The sequence below is a fragment of the Hylobates moloch genome, unplaced genomic scaffold, assembly GCF_009828535.3.
Source record: "Hylobates moloch isolate HMO894 unplaced genomic scaffold, HMol_V3 SCAFFOLD_14, whole genome shotgun sequence".
In the NCBI taxonomy this organism is placed as follows: Eukaryota; Metazoa; Chordata; class Mammalia; order Primates; family Hylobatidae; genus Hylobates; species Hylobates moloch.
Genome location: NW_026652289.1, coordinates 71,433,077 through 71,449,679, shown reverse-complemented (window position 1 = coordinate 71,449,679; position 16,603 = coordinate 71,433,077). Strand labels below are relative to the sequence as shown.

Below are 16,603 nucleotides of genomic sequence, written 5' to 3'. Positions count from 1 at the left end.
ACTTTGGCCAATGTGGATTGAGGTGAGGGTGGATGGGGAAGAGTGGGGAAGGCAGCAGTCTTTGCTACAGAGGTGGGCAAAACTAAAAACCTAAAGCCTCAAAACCTAAGTGAATGAAAAGTAAAAGCTGCTTTTGTCCTTACCTCGTCATCCCACTCCCCAGACAAGTCACTCATTATTGATAGTTCAATGTGTCTTTAAAGGGGTTTGCAATTATAAAAATTTTGTGGGAGTACTAAAAATCATAAGCCATAACTCATATCCAAAGAACAGAAGCCCAGAAAAGATAGACTAAAACAAAAATATTTTTTGGCAGGCCTGTAATTATATATTATATACATGGCGACAGGATTAAACAGTCAGTTTTCTAGCCCCTTCATGCAGTATTGAAAGACACCTTAGGGATTCTGTCCCAAGATGGCCGAATAGGAACAGCTCCGGTCTGCAGCTCCCAGCATGATTGACGCAGAAGACAGGTGATTTCTGCATTTCCAACTGAGGTACCTGATTCATCTCACTGGGACTGGTTGGAGAGTGGGTCCAGCCCATGGAGGGCAAGCTGAAGCAGGGCAGGGCATCACCTCACCCGGGAAGCATAAGGGGGTTGGGGGATTTCCCTTCCCCTAGCCAAGGGAAGCCGTGACAGACAGTACCTGGAAAAACGGGACACTCCTGCCCAAATACTGCGCTCTTCCAAAGGTCTTAGCAAACGGCGCACCAGGAGATTACATCCTGCACCTGGCTCAGCGGGTACCCATGGAGCCTTGCTCACTGCTAGCGCAGCAGTCTGAGATAGACCTGTGAGGCAGCAGCCTGGCAGGGGGAGGGGCGTCTGCCATTGCTGAGGCTTGAGTAGGTAAACAAAGCAGCCAAGGAAGCTCGAACTGGGCAGAGCCCACTGCAGCTCAGTAAGGCCTGCTGCCTCTGTAGACTCCACCTCTGGGGGCAGAGCATAGCTGAACAAAAGGTGGCAGAAACTTTTGCAAACTTAAACGTCCCTGTCTGACCGCTCTGAAGAGAGCAGTGGTTCTCCCAGCATGGAGTTTGAGCTCAGAGAATGGACAGACTGCCTCCTCAAGTGGGTCCCTGATGCCTGTGTAGCCTAACTAGAAGACACCTCCCGGTAGGGGCTGAGTGTCACCTCATACAGCCGGGTGCCCCTCTGAGACGAAGCTTCCAGAGGAAGAATCAGGTAGCAATATTTGCTGTTCTGCAATGTTTGCTGTTCTGCAGCCTCTGCTGGTGATACCCAGGTAAACAGAGTCTGGAGTGGACTTCCAGCAAACTCCAACAGACCTGCAGCTGAAGGATCTGACTGTTAGAAAGAAAACTAACAAACAGAAAGGAATAGCATCAATATCAACAAAAAGGACATCCACACCAAAACCCCATCTGTAGGTCACCATCATCAAAGACCAAAGGTAGATAAAACCACAAAGATGAGGAGAAACCAGAGCAGAAAAGCTGAAAATTCTAAAAGCCAGAGCACCTCTTCTCCTCCAAAGGATCACAGCTCCTTGCCATCAATGGAACAAAGCTGGATGGAGAATGAATTTGACGAGTTGACAGAAGTAGGCTTCAGAAGGTCGCTAATAACAAACTTCTCCAAGCTAAAGGAGGATGTTCGAACCCATCACAAGGAAGCTAAAAACCTTGAAAAAAGATTAGACGAATGGCTAACTAGAATAAACAGTGTAGAGAAGACCTTAAATGAGCTGATGGAGCTGAAAACCGTTGCACAAAAACTACGTGACGCATGCACAAGCTTCAGTAGCCAATTTGACCATGTGGAAGAAAGGGTATCAGTGATTGAAGATCAAATTAATGAAATGAAGTGAGAAGAGAAGTTTAGAGAAAAAAGAGCAAAAAGAAATGAACAAAGCCTCCAAGAAATATGGGACTACGTGAAAAAACCAAATCTACATTTGATTGGTGTACCTGAAAGTGACAAGGAGAATGGAACCAAGCTGGAAAACACTCTGCAGGATATTATCCAGGAGAACTTCCCCAACCTAGCAAGACAGGCCAACATTCAAATTCAAGAAATACAGAGACCACCACAAAGATACTCCATGAGAAGAGCAACTCCAAGACACATAATTGTCAGATTCACCAAGGTTGAAATGAAGGAAAAAATGTTAAGGGCAGCCAGAGAGAAAGGTCAGGTTACCCACAAAGGGAAGCCCATCAGACTAAGAGCGGATCTCTCGGCAGAAACTCTACAAGCCAGAAGAGAGTGGAGGCCAATATTCAACATTCTTAAAGAAAAGAATTTTCAACCCAGAATTTCATATCCAGCCAAACTAAGCTTCATAAGTGAAGGAGAAATAAAATCCTTTACAGACAAGCAAATGCTGAGAGATTCTGTCACCTCCAGGCCTGCCTTACAAGAGCTCCTGAAGGAAGCACTAAACATGGAAAGGAACTGTACCAGCCACTGCAAAAACATGCCAAATTGTAAAGACCATTGATGCTAGGAAGAAACTGCATCAACTAACTGGCAAAATAACCAGCTAACACCATAATGACAGGACCAAATGCACACATAACAATATTAACCTTAAATGTAAATGAGCTAAATGCCCCAATTAAAAGACACGGACTGGCAAATTGGATAAAGAGTCAAGACCCATCAGTGTGCTGTATTCAGGAGACCTATCTCACATGCAGAGACACATATAGGCTCAAAATAAAGGGATGAAGGAAGATCTACCAAGCAAATGGAAAGCAAAAAACAAAAAAGCAAGGGTTGCAATCCTAGTGTCTGATAAAACAGACTTTAAACCAACAAAGATCAAAAGAGACAAAGAAGGTCATTACATAATGGTAAAGGGATCAATTCAACAAGAAGAGCTAACTATCCTAAATATATATGCACCCAATACAGGAGCACCCAGATTCATAAAGCAAGTCCTTAGTGACCTACAAAGAGACTTAGACTCCCACACAATAATAATGGGAGACTTTAATACCCCACTGTCAATATTAGACAGATCAACCAGACAGAAGGTTAACAAGGATATCCAGGACTTGAACTCAGCTCTGCACCAAGCAGACCTAATAGACATCTACAGAACTCTCCACCCCAAATCAACAGAATATACATTCTTCTCAGCACCACATCACACTTATTCCAAAGTTGACCACATAGTTGGAAGTAGAGCACTCCTCAGCAAATGTAAAAGAATAGAAATTATAACAAACTGTCAGACCACAGTGCAATCAAATTAGAACTCAGGATTAAGAAACTCACTCAAAACCACACAACTACATGGAAACTGAACAACCTGTTCCTGAATGACTACTGGGTAAATAACGAAATGAAGGAAGAAATAAAGATGTTCTTTGAAACCAATGAGAACAAAGACACAACATACCAGAATCTCTGGGACACATTTAAAGCAGTGTGTAGAGGGAAATTTATAGCACTAAATGCCCACAAGAAAAAGCAGGAAAGATCCAAAATTGACACCCTAACATCACAATTAAAAGAACTAGAGAAGCAAGAGCAAACACATTCAAAAGCTAGCAGAAGGCAAGAACTCAAGGAGATAGTGACAGAGCAGAACTGAAGGAAACAGAGACACAAAAAAAACCTTCAAAAAATCAATGAATCCAGGAGCTGGTTTTTTGAAAAGATCAAAAAATTGATAGACCGCTAGCAAGACTAATAAAAAAGAAAAGAGAGAAGAATCAAATAGATGCAATAAAAATGATAAAGGGGATATCACCACCATCTAACAGAAATACAAACTACCATCAGAGAATACTATAAACACCTCTATGCAAATAAACTAGAAAATCTAGAAGAAATGGATAAATTCCTCGATATATATACCCTCCCAAGACTAAACCAGGAAGAAGTTGAATCTCTGAATAGACCAATAACAGGCTCTGAAATTGAGGCAATAATTAATAGCCTACCAACCAAAAGAAGTCCAGGACCAGATGGATTCACAGCCGTATTCTACTAGAGGTACAAAAAGGAGCTGGTACCATTCCTTCTGAAACTATTCCAATCAATAGAAAAAGAGGGAACCCTCCCTAACTCATTTTATGAGGCCAGCATCATCCTGATACCAAAGCCTGGCAGAGATACAACAACAAAAAAAGAATTTTCGACCAATATCCCTGATGAACATTGATGCACAAATCCTCAATAAAATACTGGCAAACGGAATCCAGCAGCACGTCAAAAAGCTTATCCATCACGATCAAGTTGGCTTCATCCCTGGGATGCAAGGCTGGTTCAAAATATGTAAATCAATAAGCGTAATTCATCACATAAACAGAACCAATGACAAAAACCATATGTTTATCTCAACAGATGCAGAAAAGGCCTTCGACAAAATTCAACAGCCCTTCGTGCTAAAAACTCTGAATAAACTAGGTATCTATGGAACGTATCTCAAAATAATAAGAGTGAGTTATGACAAAACCACAGCCAATATCATACTGAATGGGCAAAAACTGGAAGCATTCCCTTTGAAAACTGGCATAAGACAGGGATGCCCTCTCTCACCACTCTTATTCAACATAGTGTTGGAAGTTCTGGCCAGGGCAATCAGGCAAGAGAAAGAAATAAGGGGTATTCAATTAGGAAAAGAGGAAGTAAAATTGTCCCTGTTTGCAGATGACATGATTGTATATTTAGACAACTCCATCATCTCAGCCCAAAATCTCCGTGAGCTGATAAGCAACTTCAGCAAAGTCTCAGGATACAAAATCAATGTGCAAAAATCACAAGCATTCCTATACACCAATAACAGACAGAGAGCCAAATCATGAGTGAACTCCCATTCCCAATTGCTACAAAGAGAAAAAAATACCTAGGAATCCAACTTACAAGGGATATGAAGGACCTCTTCAAGGAGAACTATGAACCACTGCTCAAAGAAATAAAAGAGGACACAAACAAATGGAAGAACATTCCATGTTCATGGATAGGAAGAATCAGTATCGTGAAAATGGCCATACTTGCCAAGGTAATTTATAGATTCAATGCTATCCCCATCAAGCTACCAATGACTTTCTTCACACGATTGGAAAAAACTACTTTAAATTTCATATAGAACCAAAAAAGAGCCCGCGTTGCCAAGACAATCCTAAGCCAAAAGAACAAAGCTGGAGGCATCATACTACCTGACTTCAAACTGTACTACAAGGCTACAGTAACCAAAACAGCATGGTACTGGTACCAAAACAGATATATAGACCAATGGAACACAGCAGAGGTTGCAGAAATAACACCACACATCTACAACCATCTGATCTTTGACAAACCTAACAAAAACAAGAAATGGGGAAAGGATTCCCTATTTAATAAATGGTGCTGGGAAAACTGGCTAGCCATATGTAGAAAGCTGAAACTGGATCCCTTCCTTACACCTTATATAAAAATTAATTCAAGATGGATTAAAGACTTATATGTTAGACCTAAAACCATAAAAACCCTAGAAGAAAACCTAGGCAATACCATTCAGGACACAGGCATGGGCAAGGACTTCACGACTAAAACACCAAAAGCAACGGCAACAAAAGCCAAAATTGACAAATGGGATTTAATTAAACTAAAGAGCTTCTGCACAGCAAAAGAAACTACCATCAGAGTGAAGAGGCAACCTATAGAACGGGAGAACATTTTTGCAATCTATCCATCTGACAAAGGGCTAATATCCAGAATCTACAAAGAACTTAAACAAATTTACAAGACAAAAACAAACAACCCCAACAAAAAGTGGGCAAAGGATATGAACAGATACTTCTCAAAAGAAGACATTTATGCAGCCAACAGACACATGAAAAAATGCTCATCATCACTGGCCATCAGAGAAATGCAAATCAAAACCACAATGAGATACCATCTCTCACCAGTTAGAATGGTGATCATTAAAAAGTCAGGAAACAACAGATGCTGGAGAGGATGTGGAGAAATAGGAACGCTTTTACACTGTTGGTAGGAGTGTAAATTAGTTCAACCATTGTGGAAGTCAGTGTGGCGATTTCTCGAGGATCTAGAACTAGAAATACCATTTGACCCAGCAATGCCATTACTGGGTATACACCCAAAGGATTATAAATCATGCTACTATAAAGACACATGCACATGTATGTTTATTGTGGCACTATTCACAACAGCAGACTTGGAACCCAAATGTCCATCAATGATAGACTGGATTAAGAAAATGTGGCACATATACACCATGGAATACTATGCAGCCATAAAAAAGGATGAGTTCATGTCCTTTGCAGGGACATGGATGCAGCTGGAAACCATCATTCTGAGCAAACTATCACAAGGACAGAAAACCAAACACCACATGTTCTCACTTATAGGTGGGAACTGAACAATGAGAATACCTGGACACAGGGTGGGGAACATCACACACCAGGGCCTGTCGTGGGGTGGGGGGCAGGGGGAGGGATAGCAGAAATACCTAATGACGAGTTGATGGGTGCAACACACCAACATGGCACGTGTATACCTATGTAACAAACCTGCATGTCGTGCACATGTACCCTAGAACTTAAAGTATAATAATAATAATAATCATAATCATAATCATAATAATGACAACTTAGGGATAAATCTAGTCCAACTTCTACAACACATAAATTTCTATCACAGCACCTATAACACTTAAACTATTTCTTTACTAGAATGAAGTCCCTTGAAAGCAGTGAGGTGACTAACTGGGCTTTTTATTCTTGGTACTTAGCATAGTACCCAACTCACAGTAGACACTCAACAAATGTTGCACACATGAGTGTATCAACCATTGCATGCTGAGGTTCCTTCCACAAAAATCTCCCAAGTGATATTCCAGTCTGTACTCAAGCACTTCACAGATGGGCTTTCTTTACTTTCCAGTGCAGTCCATCCAATCTCTGATCCTTTCTGACTGTACATAGGTTGAAGTGTAATATCAAATACAATTCCAGAGATGTAATCTCATAGAAAAAAAAAACTTTCCTATGATTATAATGACCAAATCTTCCAGATCAAAAATAGGAATTCATGGTCAGACACAGGATATTTGGCCACTCCCCAGTCAATATACATACATTCAACCCTCCTGCAAAATCCATTTTAAGAAGTTAAACAGATGGTAACCAACCCAAAAAGTCTTCACCTTTTCACATTATTAAAGCATACCTCTATTAATACATGTGTGGATGATTCCTGTGTCAATGGAGGCTCTGAATAACTCCATGAGCTTTCACACAGACACTGTAGTTTATACAAGGGATCCAAATAAGCAAAGCATGCCTCGCCAGGAAAGTCACATGGAACTTTCTTTTTTTTCTTTCCTTTTTTTTTTTTTTTGACATGGAGTCTTGCTCTGTAGCCCAGGCTGGAGTGCAGTGGCATGATCTCAGCTCACTGCGACCTCCGCCTCCAAGGTTTTTAAGCAATTCTCTGCCTCAGCCTCCGGAGTAGCCAGGATTATAGGTCCTGCCACCACGCCTGGCTAGTTTTTTGTATTTTTAGTAGAGACGGGGTTTCACCATCTTGGCCAGGCTGGTCTTGAACTCCTGACCTCGTGACCCACCCGCCTCGGCCTCCCAAAGTGCTGGGATTACAGGCGTGAGCCACCACGCCAGGCCTGAAGCATTCCTTAACCTTCCCAGAAAGATTTTTAATTACCATGCTAAAAAAAAATTAGAAAACAAAAGTTGAGAAAATAAAGATATCCAAAATTCCACTCCTAAGTCCTAGGCAGATATGTCGGTGTCCTCATTCCTGTAAACAGCCCCACTACAATCACTTCAGGTTGTTTAAGGTAACTGTTTAGATGTAAGTTTTCATTGCCAACCTGACAGGTTGGTGCCAACTTGTTATCCCTGAAATACAGCAAAATTAGCTGGGTGTGGTGACTCATGCCTGTAGTCCTAGTGACTCGGGACGCTGGCATGGGAGGATCACTTGAGCCCAGGAGCTCAAGGTTACAGTAAGGTATGATCGTTCCACTGTGCTACAGCCTGGGTGACTGAGGAAGACCTTGCCTCTACAATAGAAACAAAAAAACTGAGAAATAAGTATACAATTGATGCAGCTGACATTTCATTAGAGACTTTCAATTAATACAAAAAAATTAGCCAGGCTTGGTGGTAGGCACCTGTAATTCCAGCTACTTGGGAGGCCAAGGCAGGAGAATCACTTGAACCCAGAAAGCGGAGGTTGCAGTGAGCCGAGATCGCACCACTGTGCTCCAACCTGGGCAACAGAGTGAGACTGCGTCTCAGTAAAGAAAGAAAGAAAAATAATTCAAAGATATCTAAAAATAAGGTCAAACATCACATACATGAACGCAAGCCTATCAACAACTTGTCAGAGAAAACACTGCAGTAGTGTAAGAGAACCATGAGCACAATCTTTGTAAATAGGACAGCATCGAGAGAGGGCAAAAAAATACCAGGAGAAATGGAGCAAAGGTTTTAGAAAGCCTCCACGAAGGCAGGCACACCAGAATGCTGCTGGAAACAGGCTAGAGCAAAAGTTAGTACATAGCATTATAGAGTTAAAGAACAAAGTGAACCTGGGAAGGTAGAGAGAGTGGATGAATGGAAAGAGGAAAGGTGGGTTGGGAGAAAGGATGGAGCAGAGAGGGAGGGAGTTAGTAGTTACCTACCTCTAGCCTACATGATAGCTTTGTACAATTTGGAAAAGAATGCCCTTCCAAAAGGAAACAGCCCTGTGCCAAGATGCACAGTTTGGAAAGCAAGTCTAGGGTAGATTTCAGCCCTAATTTGTTTCCTGGCTAGATTCCTTTATGCCACGAACAACCTGCCTAACTATACAAAGCAGTCCCGGGAAAGAGGGACCTGCTAACTAACTGGTGAAGAAGGAAGCAGGCCTTTATTTCCCTATTTTGGAGCACAGGCAAATTTCTCAGAACTGTACACAAAATGAATTTTCACTGGTGTCTTTTCCCACTGTTTTGCACCTGATGTGGAATTGTGTTCTAATAGAAAACATTTCAGTTTGGGGAACAATGCTATTTCTGGTGAGTTGGAGGAGGGGGACTGCTAGATGATTATGGAATTTAAGGAAACCTGGTAGCTCTCATCACATAAGGATAGAGGTACCTGTGGGTGCCTAAGATTTGTGTTCCCAGTTACTTATTTAGCCTGGGGGGCTTTTCATGGCTTTGCTTGGCCATCTCTGGCTTTTCTGGGGCTCCTCCTCACACAGTCACCGGGGGCACCACTGCTTACTGGTAACAGGGTAACAGGCTTCTCCAGCTGAATGCCCAAAACTGAAAATAAACAATAGTGGTTCCTCAAAAGTTCCTTTGCAGAAGACCTGTATCATAAATGCCGCCTCTATCCGCTTGTGAAAATGAGGATTCCTGAGCACGCTCTTCCCCAGACCTACTAAAACAAAAGTTCTGGAAGTGAGGCCTGGGACTCTGCATTTTGAACAGTGGCCATCAATGTTATAAAATGACTGTTTAACAGGAATATGAAATATGAGAAATTCCTGGGTGGACTTTATGAAAGAGAAAGGGGATTAAAGGCTCAGGCCTTGCAATAGTATACAGTGTAAAGAACAAACCATGAATGGTTAAATATATGCCTTCCTCAGTAAATGTATAGTAAAAATTGCTAGGAACTTCAAAAAATTGTAGCATATATAAACACACAGATAGCTAGTGCTTGTAGTCTAATTAAAAATGTTATTCTAAAATTAGGTTATAATGACATTTCATGTATTGAGTTTGATATAATAAAAGAAGACCTCACTTTTTGAAAAATTTCATATTGGAGGGTTGCCTATAGAATTTAGTACAAAATCACTCCCTGGGCCATCTGCAAAATTTAGGCCTCTACTGAAGAATCTTAGTTGATCAACTGTTAGTCCTTTCTTAATAGCACCTTGAGTGGGTAACAGAGAATAATAATAAAAACAAATTTCTTACCGCTGTAAGGGGTCCTTCTGCCTGTGCCTCCATTAGACTTGTGGGCGTCGCTGCAATAAACTGACTAGCAGCTCCAGGCTGGAGTTCCAGCCTATCTGTATATTGTTCTGAAGCAGCAGTAGGAGGACCCTCTGCAGAAAGTGCTAAGACCACACCTGAGGTTTCCTTCTTTAAATGATCATTTTCTGCCCAAGGACCTAACTGGAGCTTTTCATCTTGAGGTGATGCCTCCAGGACTTGAAGTACTTCAGGCTCCTCATCAGAAGGACTTCCAGTTGTTTTATGTCCTACAGCCTCATTTGTCCTAAAATCCTGAAGGTCCTGCTCCTTGTCCACAATTACCCATTCTTTGGAATCAATTTCTTGCTTGCAAGAGCTCAGGTTAACAGCTATAAATCCATTGCTGCCACCACCATCTGCCTGCTCAGGGGTGTTGGCAGAAGCAGGCTTGGAGGCATCTGGAAGATATTCTTCATCATAGTGCCAGATGTGGTCAGTACGGGATGCAGCAGGAACGCAAGGCTTATGCAGCAGAGCAGGGAGAATAGATTCTTTTCCTGCACTGGTATCTTTCTGCATTTTCTCCAGGCTTAAGGAAATGGAAAGAAGTTACTCAACTGTCCTAAGGAAACATTTATTATATCATATATAAGCTCCATAGAGAACTAATATGGACACAAAGATGAGAGAAAAAAAGATGGATAAAGCACAAGGAAAGTTTCACAGCATTGATAATGTTCTTCTCTATCTGCCACATCCTGCTTTGGAAGATGGAGCTCAGTTCTTTCCTCAGCAAGGCCCTTTTTAGTTCCCTTCTTTTGTCAAACCAACTTTTTATTGAACTAAGCTTTTATCCCTATTGTATGTTGATAGTTATTCTCAATATGAGCCACAACTCAAAATGTGTAAACCAATGCCCCATCCATCCTTTTGATCATGTGAGCATGTAGACATGTGCTTACATAACATAGCTATGAATGATTACCATATGAGGAAGAACACACATATGTGAAGGATTGTTTAAAATGGACGCCAGATTGGAGTAGGCCAGAAGTGGCTGAATTGTCTTGGGACACGGTAATTATCATCTTAGTCAAATTCACAGTCCTTCTAACCTAATATTTCATTACCAATAGTAGCCACTAGAGATGCACCATTGAAGGGCATGACTACTATTAAAGGAAATTAGGTCTTAATACTGCGAATACTACTGAAGCTTTCTATAATTCATAAATATATCCCACACTTTTTTCATTTCTGTCTTCTGTTATCAAAATTTGTTGTAGGGATAATGTGCCTCAAAACCATGCATTACAGTCTTTACCTATGTATAGATCTCTCAAGTTTCACCTTCCTTTCTCTCTAGGTAGATTGCGAACTCTTGAGGGCAAGCATGATATACTTATTGGTATCTATTTTCCTACAGTATCTTACTCCTAGAAGGTCTTCACTAAAGTGAATTGAACTGACTGTCCCTTGTGTATAAATTACTTTTTCCCCTCCTTTATGTATTCCCCTCATCTCTGCCTAATGCCATCTTTATCATGCCCTCTCCAACACTACGCTGTTGTGTGGAAGAGATTACTTTTTAAACAAAGTTACTGTAAAAATGTTCATTTAACTTGTACCTAGTGTTAGGAAGTTATCAGCTCTTACTGCTCAGCTTCCAAAGCCAAAGGATATGCTATAGAATTTATAATAATTAAGAATCAGGATAATAATAATTAAAAGCATGGATGAAAATTAGAGCTTAATAGACTCAGTGTTACAAAAATGCAAGAATTTCTTATTCAAAAGACTTTATGTAACAGAAATACACAATAATAATAACAACAACAACAACAATAATAATGGTACCTTAGAAGCTTTAAAAAGAAAAATACACTATTTTATACCAGGTCTCAAGGAACTTGTCAGTGTCTGGCTTTGGCTCCAGGGTCAGACGTTTTTCTAGCTCAAAGCTGTGGATGGAACGTAACTTTCGCACCAATGGAATATCTCTGTCTGGCTGAGTAATCTCTGAGCGGACACGAATTGGTGACCCAAGGCTTGGAGCATTGAGAAGACCATTTGCCTGACCATGGCTATTCTCCTCTTCAGTAGCAGCCTATCCAAAATATAAAATAAAACCATGAAAAACATTCTAGGCAACACACATGACAGGAATCATTGAAGCCTTTCAAAATAATATAAATAAATGATTAGATGTGTTTTCAGACTATTAGGATATTTTGGCTAGTTTACTTCATTACATTCTTATCTATTAACTCTTCATTAAATGTGTTTTCTTAATTTATACTCAGTTTCAGTATTATTTTAGTTTTTTAAAATACTTTTGGCACAAACATAAACAATCTAAAAATGTTTAACAGACTTGGATTTTTGAATTATGTCTGACTTGAGGCTTGTAGTATCCCATTCCACTAACCTGGAACTGAAACATGGAAAGGATGTTCCCTTTGAGACATAAGTGGTCTCACGAGTTAGGAGAGGCTGCCAAGCCAGAGTCGCTATACCTCTTTTCTCATTCTCCCTCTAAAAAACAAAAAACAACAAAAAGCCTGGGGGCCAGACTACTAAGGAGCTGAGGCAGAGGAGAAGGAGGATGAGTGTGAGGCAGCCCAGGGGGTGGGAATGTTTAAGCACAGGTGCCTACAGCAGCACATTATCAGGGAAAATAAGCCTTATATAAGGAGTGTGGTGACAGAGGGAAGTCTGGGACATCTACTCTGATTAGAGACCCTCGAGAGGATGCCTAATTGGCTCAAATTGGTGATATACTCAGGGTAGCAGCAGAAACACAAGCCAGTCTTCCTTGAAGGAAGGTTTCCCCAAACCCCAATTTAGGTCTCCAGAACTCCCATCAATTATTAATTAATTAGCAAAAAAAAAAAAAAAGAGAGAGAATCAATACATGAGAAGGCATGCTACCATGATTGACACAACAGAAATAATAGTCAAAATTAAGAAAAACATTTAAAACTCCCAAATATTTCAGACTGAACTGGTCCCAATACAAAATATAGACCAGCTATGCATAAATGTTTAAATAAATAAAGGTTACTATAACAAAGATCAACAAAGGGTTATTTGGAATTAAATGATTAACTTAATATTTAATATTCAATTAACAAGTTAAGCAGCAAGTAGGCAAAAAAAAAAAAAAGGTTGAAATTATTAATTAGTGAAGTGGAAGACACAGCCAAAGAAATTACCTAGAATAAAAAACAGCAAGATAGGCCAGGCGTGGTGGCTCACATCTGTAACCCCAGCACTTTGGGAGGCCAAGGACGGTGAGTCACAAGGTCAGGAGTTGGAGACTAGCCTGGCCAACACAGTAAAACCCTGTCTCTACTAAAAATACAAAAAAAAAATTAGCTGGGCATGGTGGCACACACCTGTAATCCTAGCTACTTGGGAGGCTGAGGCAGGAGAATCACTTGAACCCAGGAGACGGAGGTTGCAGTGAGCCGAGATCGTGCCATTGCACTCCAGCCTGGGCAACAGACCAAGATGCCATCTCAAAAAAACAAAAACAAAAACAAAAACAAAACAAACCCAGCGAGATAAGAAGAAAATTATGAAAAAAGTTATTAAGAGATATGATGGATACAATAAAAAGCCACAACATATGTCTAACTGGAGTCCTAGAAAGAGATAATAGAAAGAATGAAGAGGTAGTAACATTTAGATACAGAATGGCTGTTATTTCCCAGAACATATTTTTATACAAAAATATGAATAAAAATATTCAAGGGACACAAGATATCCCAAGCAAGATAAATATATGCTCAGAAACATCACAGTGAAAACACAGAACACCACAGACAAGAACAAGAACTAAAAAGTAGCTGGGAAGGAAAGATGAAGGTGGGGGAAACAATCACTTAAAAAGAAAAAAACAATTAGAAAAACAGTAAGTTTCTGAACACCAGTGACTGAAGCCAGAGGAAAAATAACTATCAATAGAAAACTTTATATTTGGGCTGGGCATGGCGGCTCACACCTGTAATCCCAGCACTTTGGGAGGGAGGTGGGTGAATCACTTGAGGCCAGGAGTTCAAGACCAGCCTGGCCAACACGGTAAAACCTTGTCTCTAATAAAAATACACACAAAAAATTAGCCAGGTGTGGTGGTGCATGCCTGTGGTCCCGGCTACTCGGGAGGCTGAGGCAGGAGAATCGCTTTAACCCAAGAGGTGGAGGCTGAAGTGAGCTGAGATCACGCCACTGCACTCCAGTCTGGGCAACAAAGCAAAACCCTGTCTCAAAAAAAAAAAAAAAAAAAAAAGAAAAAAAAAAAAGAAAAGAAAACAAACAAAACCCCCAACTTTATATTTGGCATAAACTATCTTGAAAGAATGAAGCTAAAATAAGTACATTTATAGATAAGAAAATACATTTATAGGAAGAGTCCTCTACCAAAAGACCTGAGGTAAAGGAACTTCTGAAGGAAATATTTCTGGAAGAAAGATGAGCCAAGGACTTTCAGAAATGAAAGGAAATAGTAAACGTCTTTGAAAGTCCATATAAACATTACTTGTATAAAAGAACAACATTAATAATCTAATTCCAGGCTGGGCCTGGTGGCTCACGCCTGTAATCCCAGCACTTTGTGAGGTTGAGGCAGGTGAATTACTTGAGGCTAGGAGTTCAAGACTTAGCCTGGCCAATATGGTGAAACCCCGTCTCTACCAAAAATACAAAAAATTAGCCAGGTGTGGTGGCATGTGCCTGTACTCCCAGCTACTTGGGAGGACAAGGCATGAGAATCACAACCCGGGAGGCGGAGGTTGTAGTGAGCTGAGATCGCACCACTGCACTCCAGCCTACGTGACAGTGCGAGACTCTGTCTCAAAAAATAAATAATATGATGAGTTCATGTCCTTTGTAGGGACATGGGTGAAACTGGAAAACATCATTCTCAGTAAACTATCGCAAGGACAAAAAACCAAACACCGCATGTTCTCACTCATAGGTGGGAATTGAACAATGAGAACTCAAGGACACAGGAAGGGGAACATCACACTCCGGGGACTGTTGTGGGGTGGGGGGAGGGGGGAGGGACAGCATTAGGAGATATACCTAATGCTAAATGATGAGTTACTGGGTGCAGCAAAACAACATGGCACGTGGATACATATGTAACAAACCTGCACATTGTGCACATGTACCCTAAAACCTAAAGTATAATAATAAAATTTAAAAAATAAATTAAAAAAATAAAAAATAAATAAATAAAAAATAAATAAATAAATAAAATAGATAATAATCTAATTCAAGTCATTCTTTTTTGTTGTTGTTTGTTTGAGACAGTCTCACTCTGTCACCTAGCCTGGAGTGCAGTGGCACAATCTTGGCTCACTGCAGCTTCTCCCCCCAGGTTCAAGAGATCCTCCACCCTCAGCCTCCCAAGTACCTGGGACTACAGGCACATGCCAACACGCCTGGCTAACTTTTTTTTTTTTTTTTTGGTAGAGACGGGGTTTTGCCATGTTGCCCAGACTGGTTTTGAACTCCTGGGCTCTAGTGTTCCTCCCACCTTGGCCTCCCAAAGTGCTGGGATTACGGGTGTGAGCCACTGTGCCAGGGCAAGTCATTCTTTTTCTTTTTTTTTTTAAAGAAAGAATTAAAATTAGAAGAGTACTAAAATGTTGGGAGAAGGGTGAATGAAGTTAAAATGTTCTACAGTCCTTGCAGTATCAGAAAAGTGGTTAAGATATTGCTTAATTTTAGACTTTTAAGTTAAAAATAATTGGGAAATTTCAAGGACAACTACCAAGAGAACAGAATTAGAATGTTTAAATCCCCAGTAAGTACAAAGAGAAAACAGAAGATGAAAAATACCAACAAAATCTGTAATGAAAAGAAAGGCAGAAAAAAGGCATTAAAAAACTGAATAGAAATTTAAAAGAAAAGAGAAACAAGTTCATATAAAAATAATTTGGCTGGGCATCGTGGCTCGTGCCTGTAATCCTACCACTTTGGGAGGCTGAGGCGGACAGATCACCTCAGGTCAGGAGTTTGAGACCATCCTGGCCAACATGGCAAAACCCTCTCTACTAAAAATACAAAAATTAGCCAGGCGTGGTGGCGGGTGCCTGTAATTTCAGCTACTTGGGAGGCTGAGGCAGGAGAATCACTTGAACCCGGGAGGCAGAGGTTGCAGTGAGCCGAGATCGTATCACTGCACTCCAGACTGGGTGACAGAGCGAGACTCTGTCTCAGAAAATAAATACATAAATACAATAATAATTCTAAATGTAAATCAATTAAGCTGACTAATTAAAACATAAAGATGTAAGATTGTCCACTTATATTCCACTTAACAGAAGTCACAACAGAATACAGATGAGAAAAAATAGAAAGATAAAGGCAGAAAAAAGATACACCAGGCATGTACTACCCAGAAGAAAGTTGGTATAACTGTATTAACATCTGACAAAATAGGCTTTAATGCTAGAAAAAAAAATAGTAGGAACAGAATAAAAATAGTCACTATATAAAGAAAAACAAAGCTTTTAATCACCTGGCAGATGTAAAAACTCTAAACTTGTATGCACTTAACTCATGGATGAAAAAAATCATTACAGAAAAATATTTAGAATAGAATGAGAATGAAAATACAACACACCAAAACTTTTGCAATACAGTAACAGAGATATTTATTACATTCTTTC

The 16,603-nt window shown here is 40.3% G+C and overlaps 1 protein-coding gene across 8 annotated transcripts in view; it reads right to left on the bottom strand.

The window, feature by feature from the left end:
* TTBK2 (tau tubulin kinase 2) overlaps positions 1 to 16,603 on the bottom strand; it is a 179,570-nt gene that overhangs the window by 19,572 nt on the left and 143,395 nt on the right. For all 8 annotated transcript variants that reach the window (XM_058427579.1, XM_032176063.2, XM_032176062.2 and 5 more), the window contains 2 exons: positions 11,819 to 12,030; positions 9,924 to 10,512 (listed from right to left, as the gene is read on the bottom strand). In XM_058427579.1, coding sequence (XP_058283562.1) covers positions 9,924 to 10,512; positions 11,819 to 12,030 — 801 coding nt within the window. The remainder of the gene's footprint in view (positions 1 to 9,923; positions 10,513 to 11,818; positions 12,031 to 16,603) is intronic.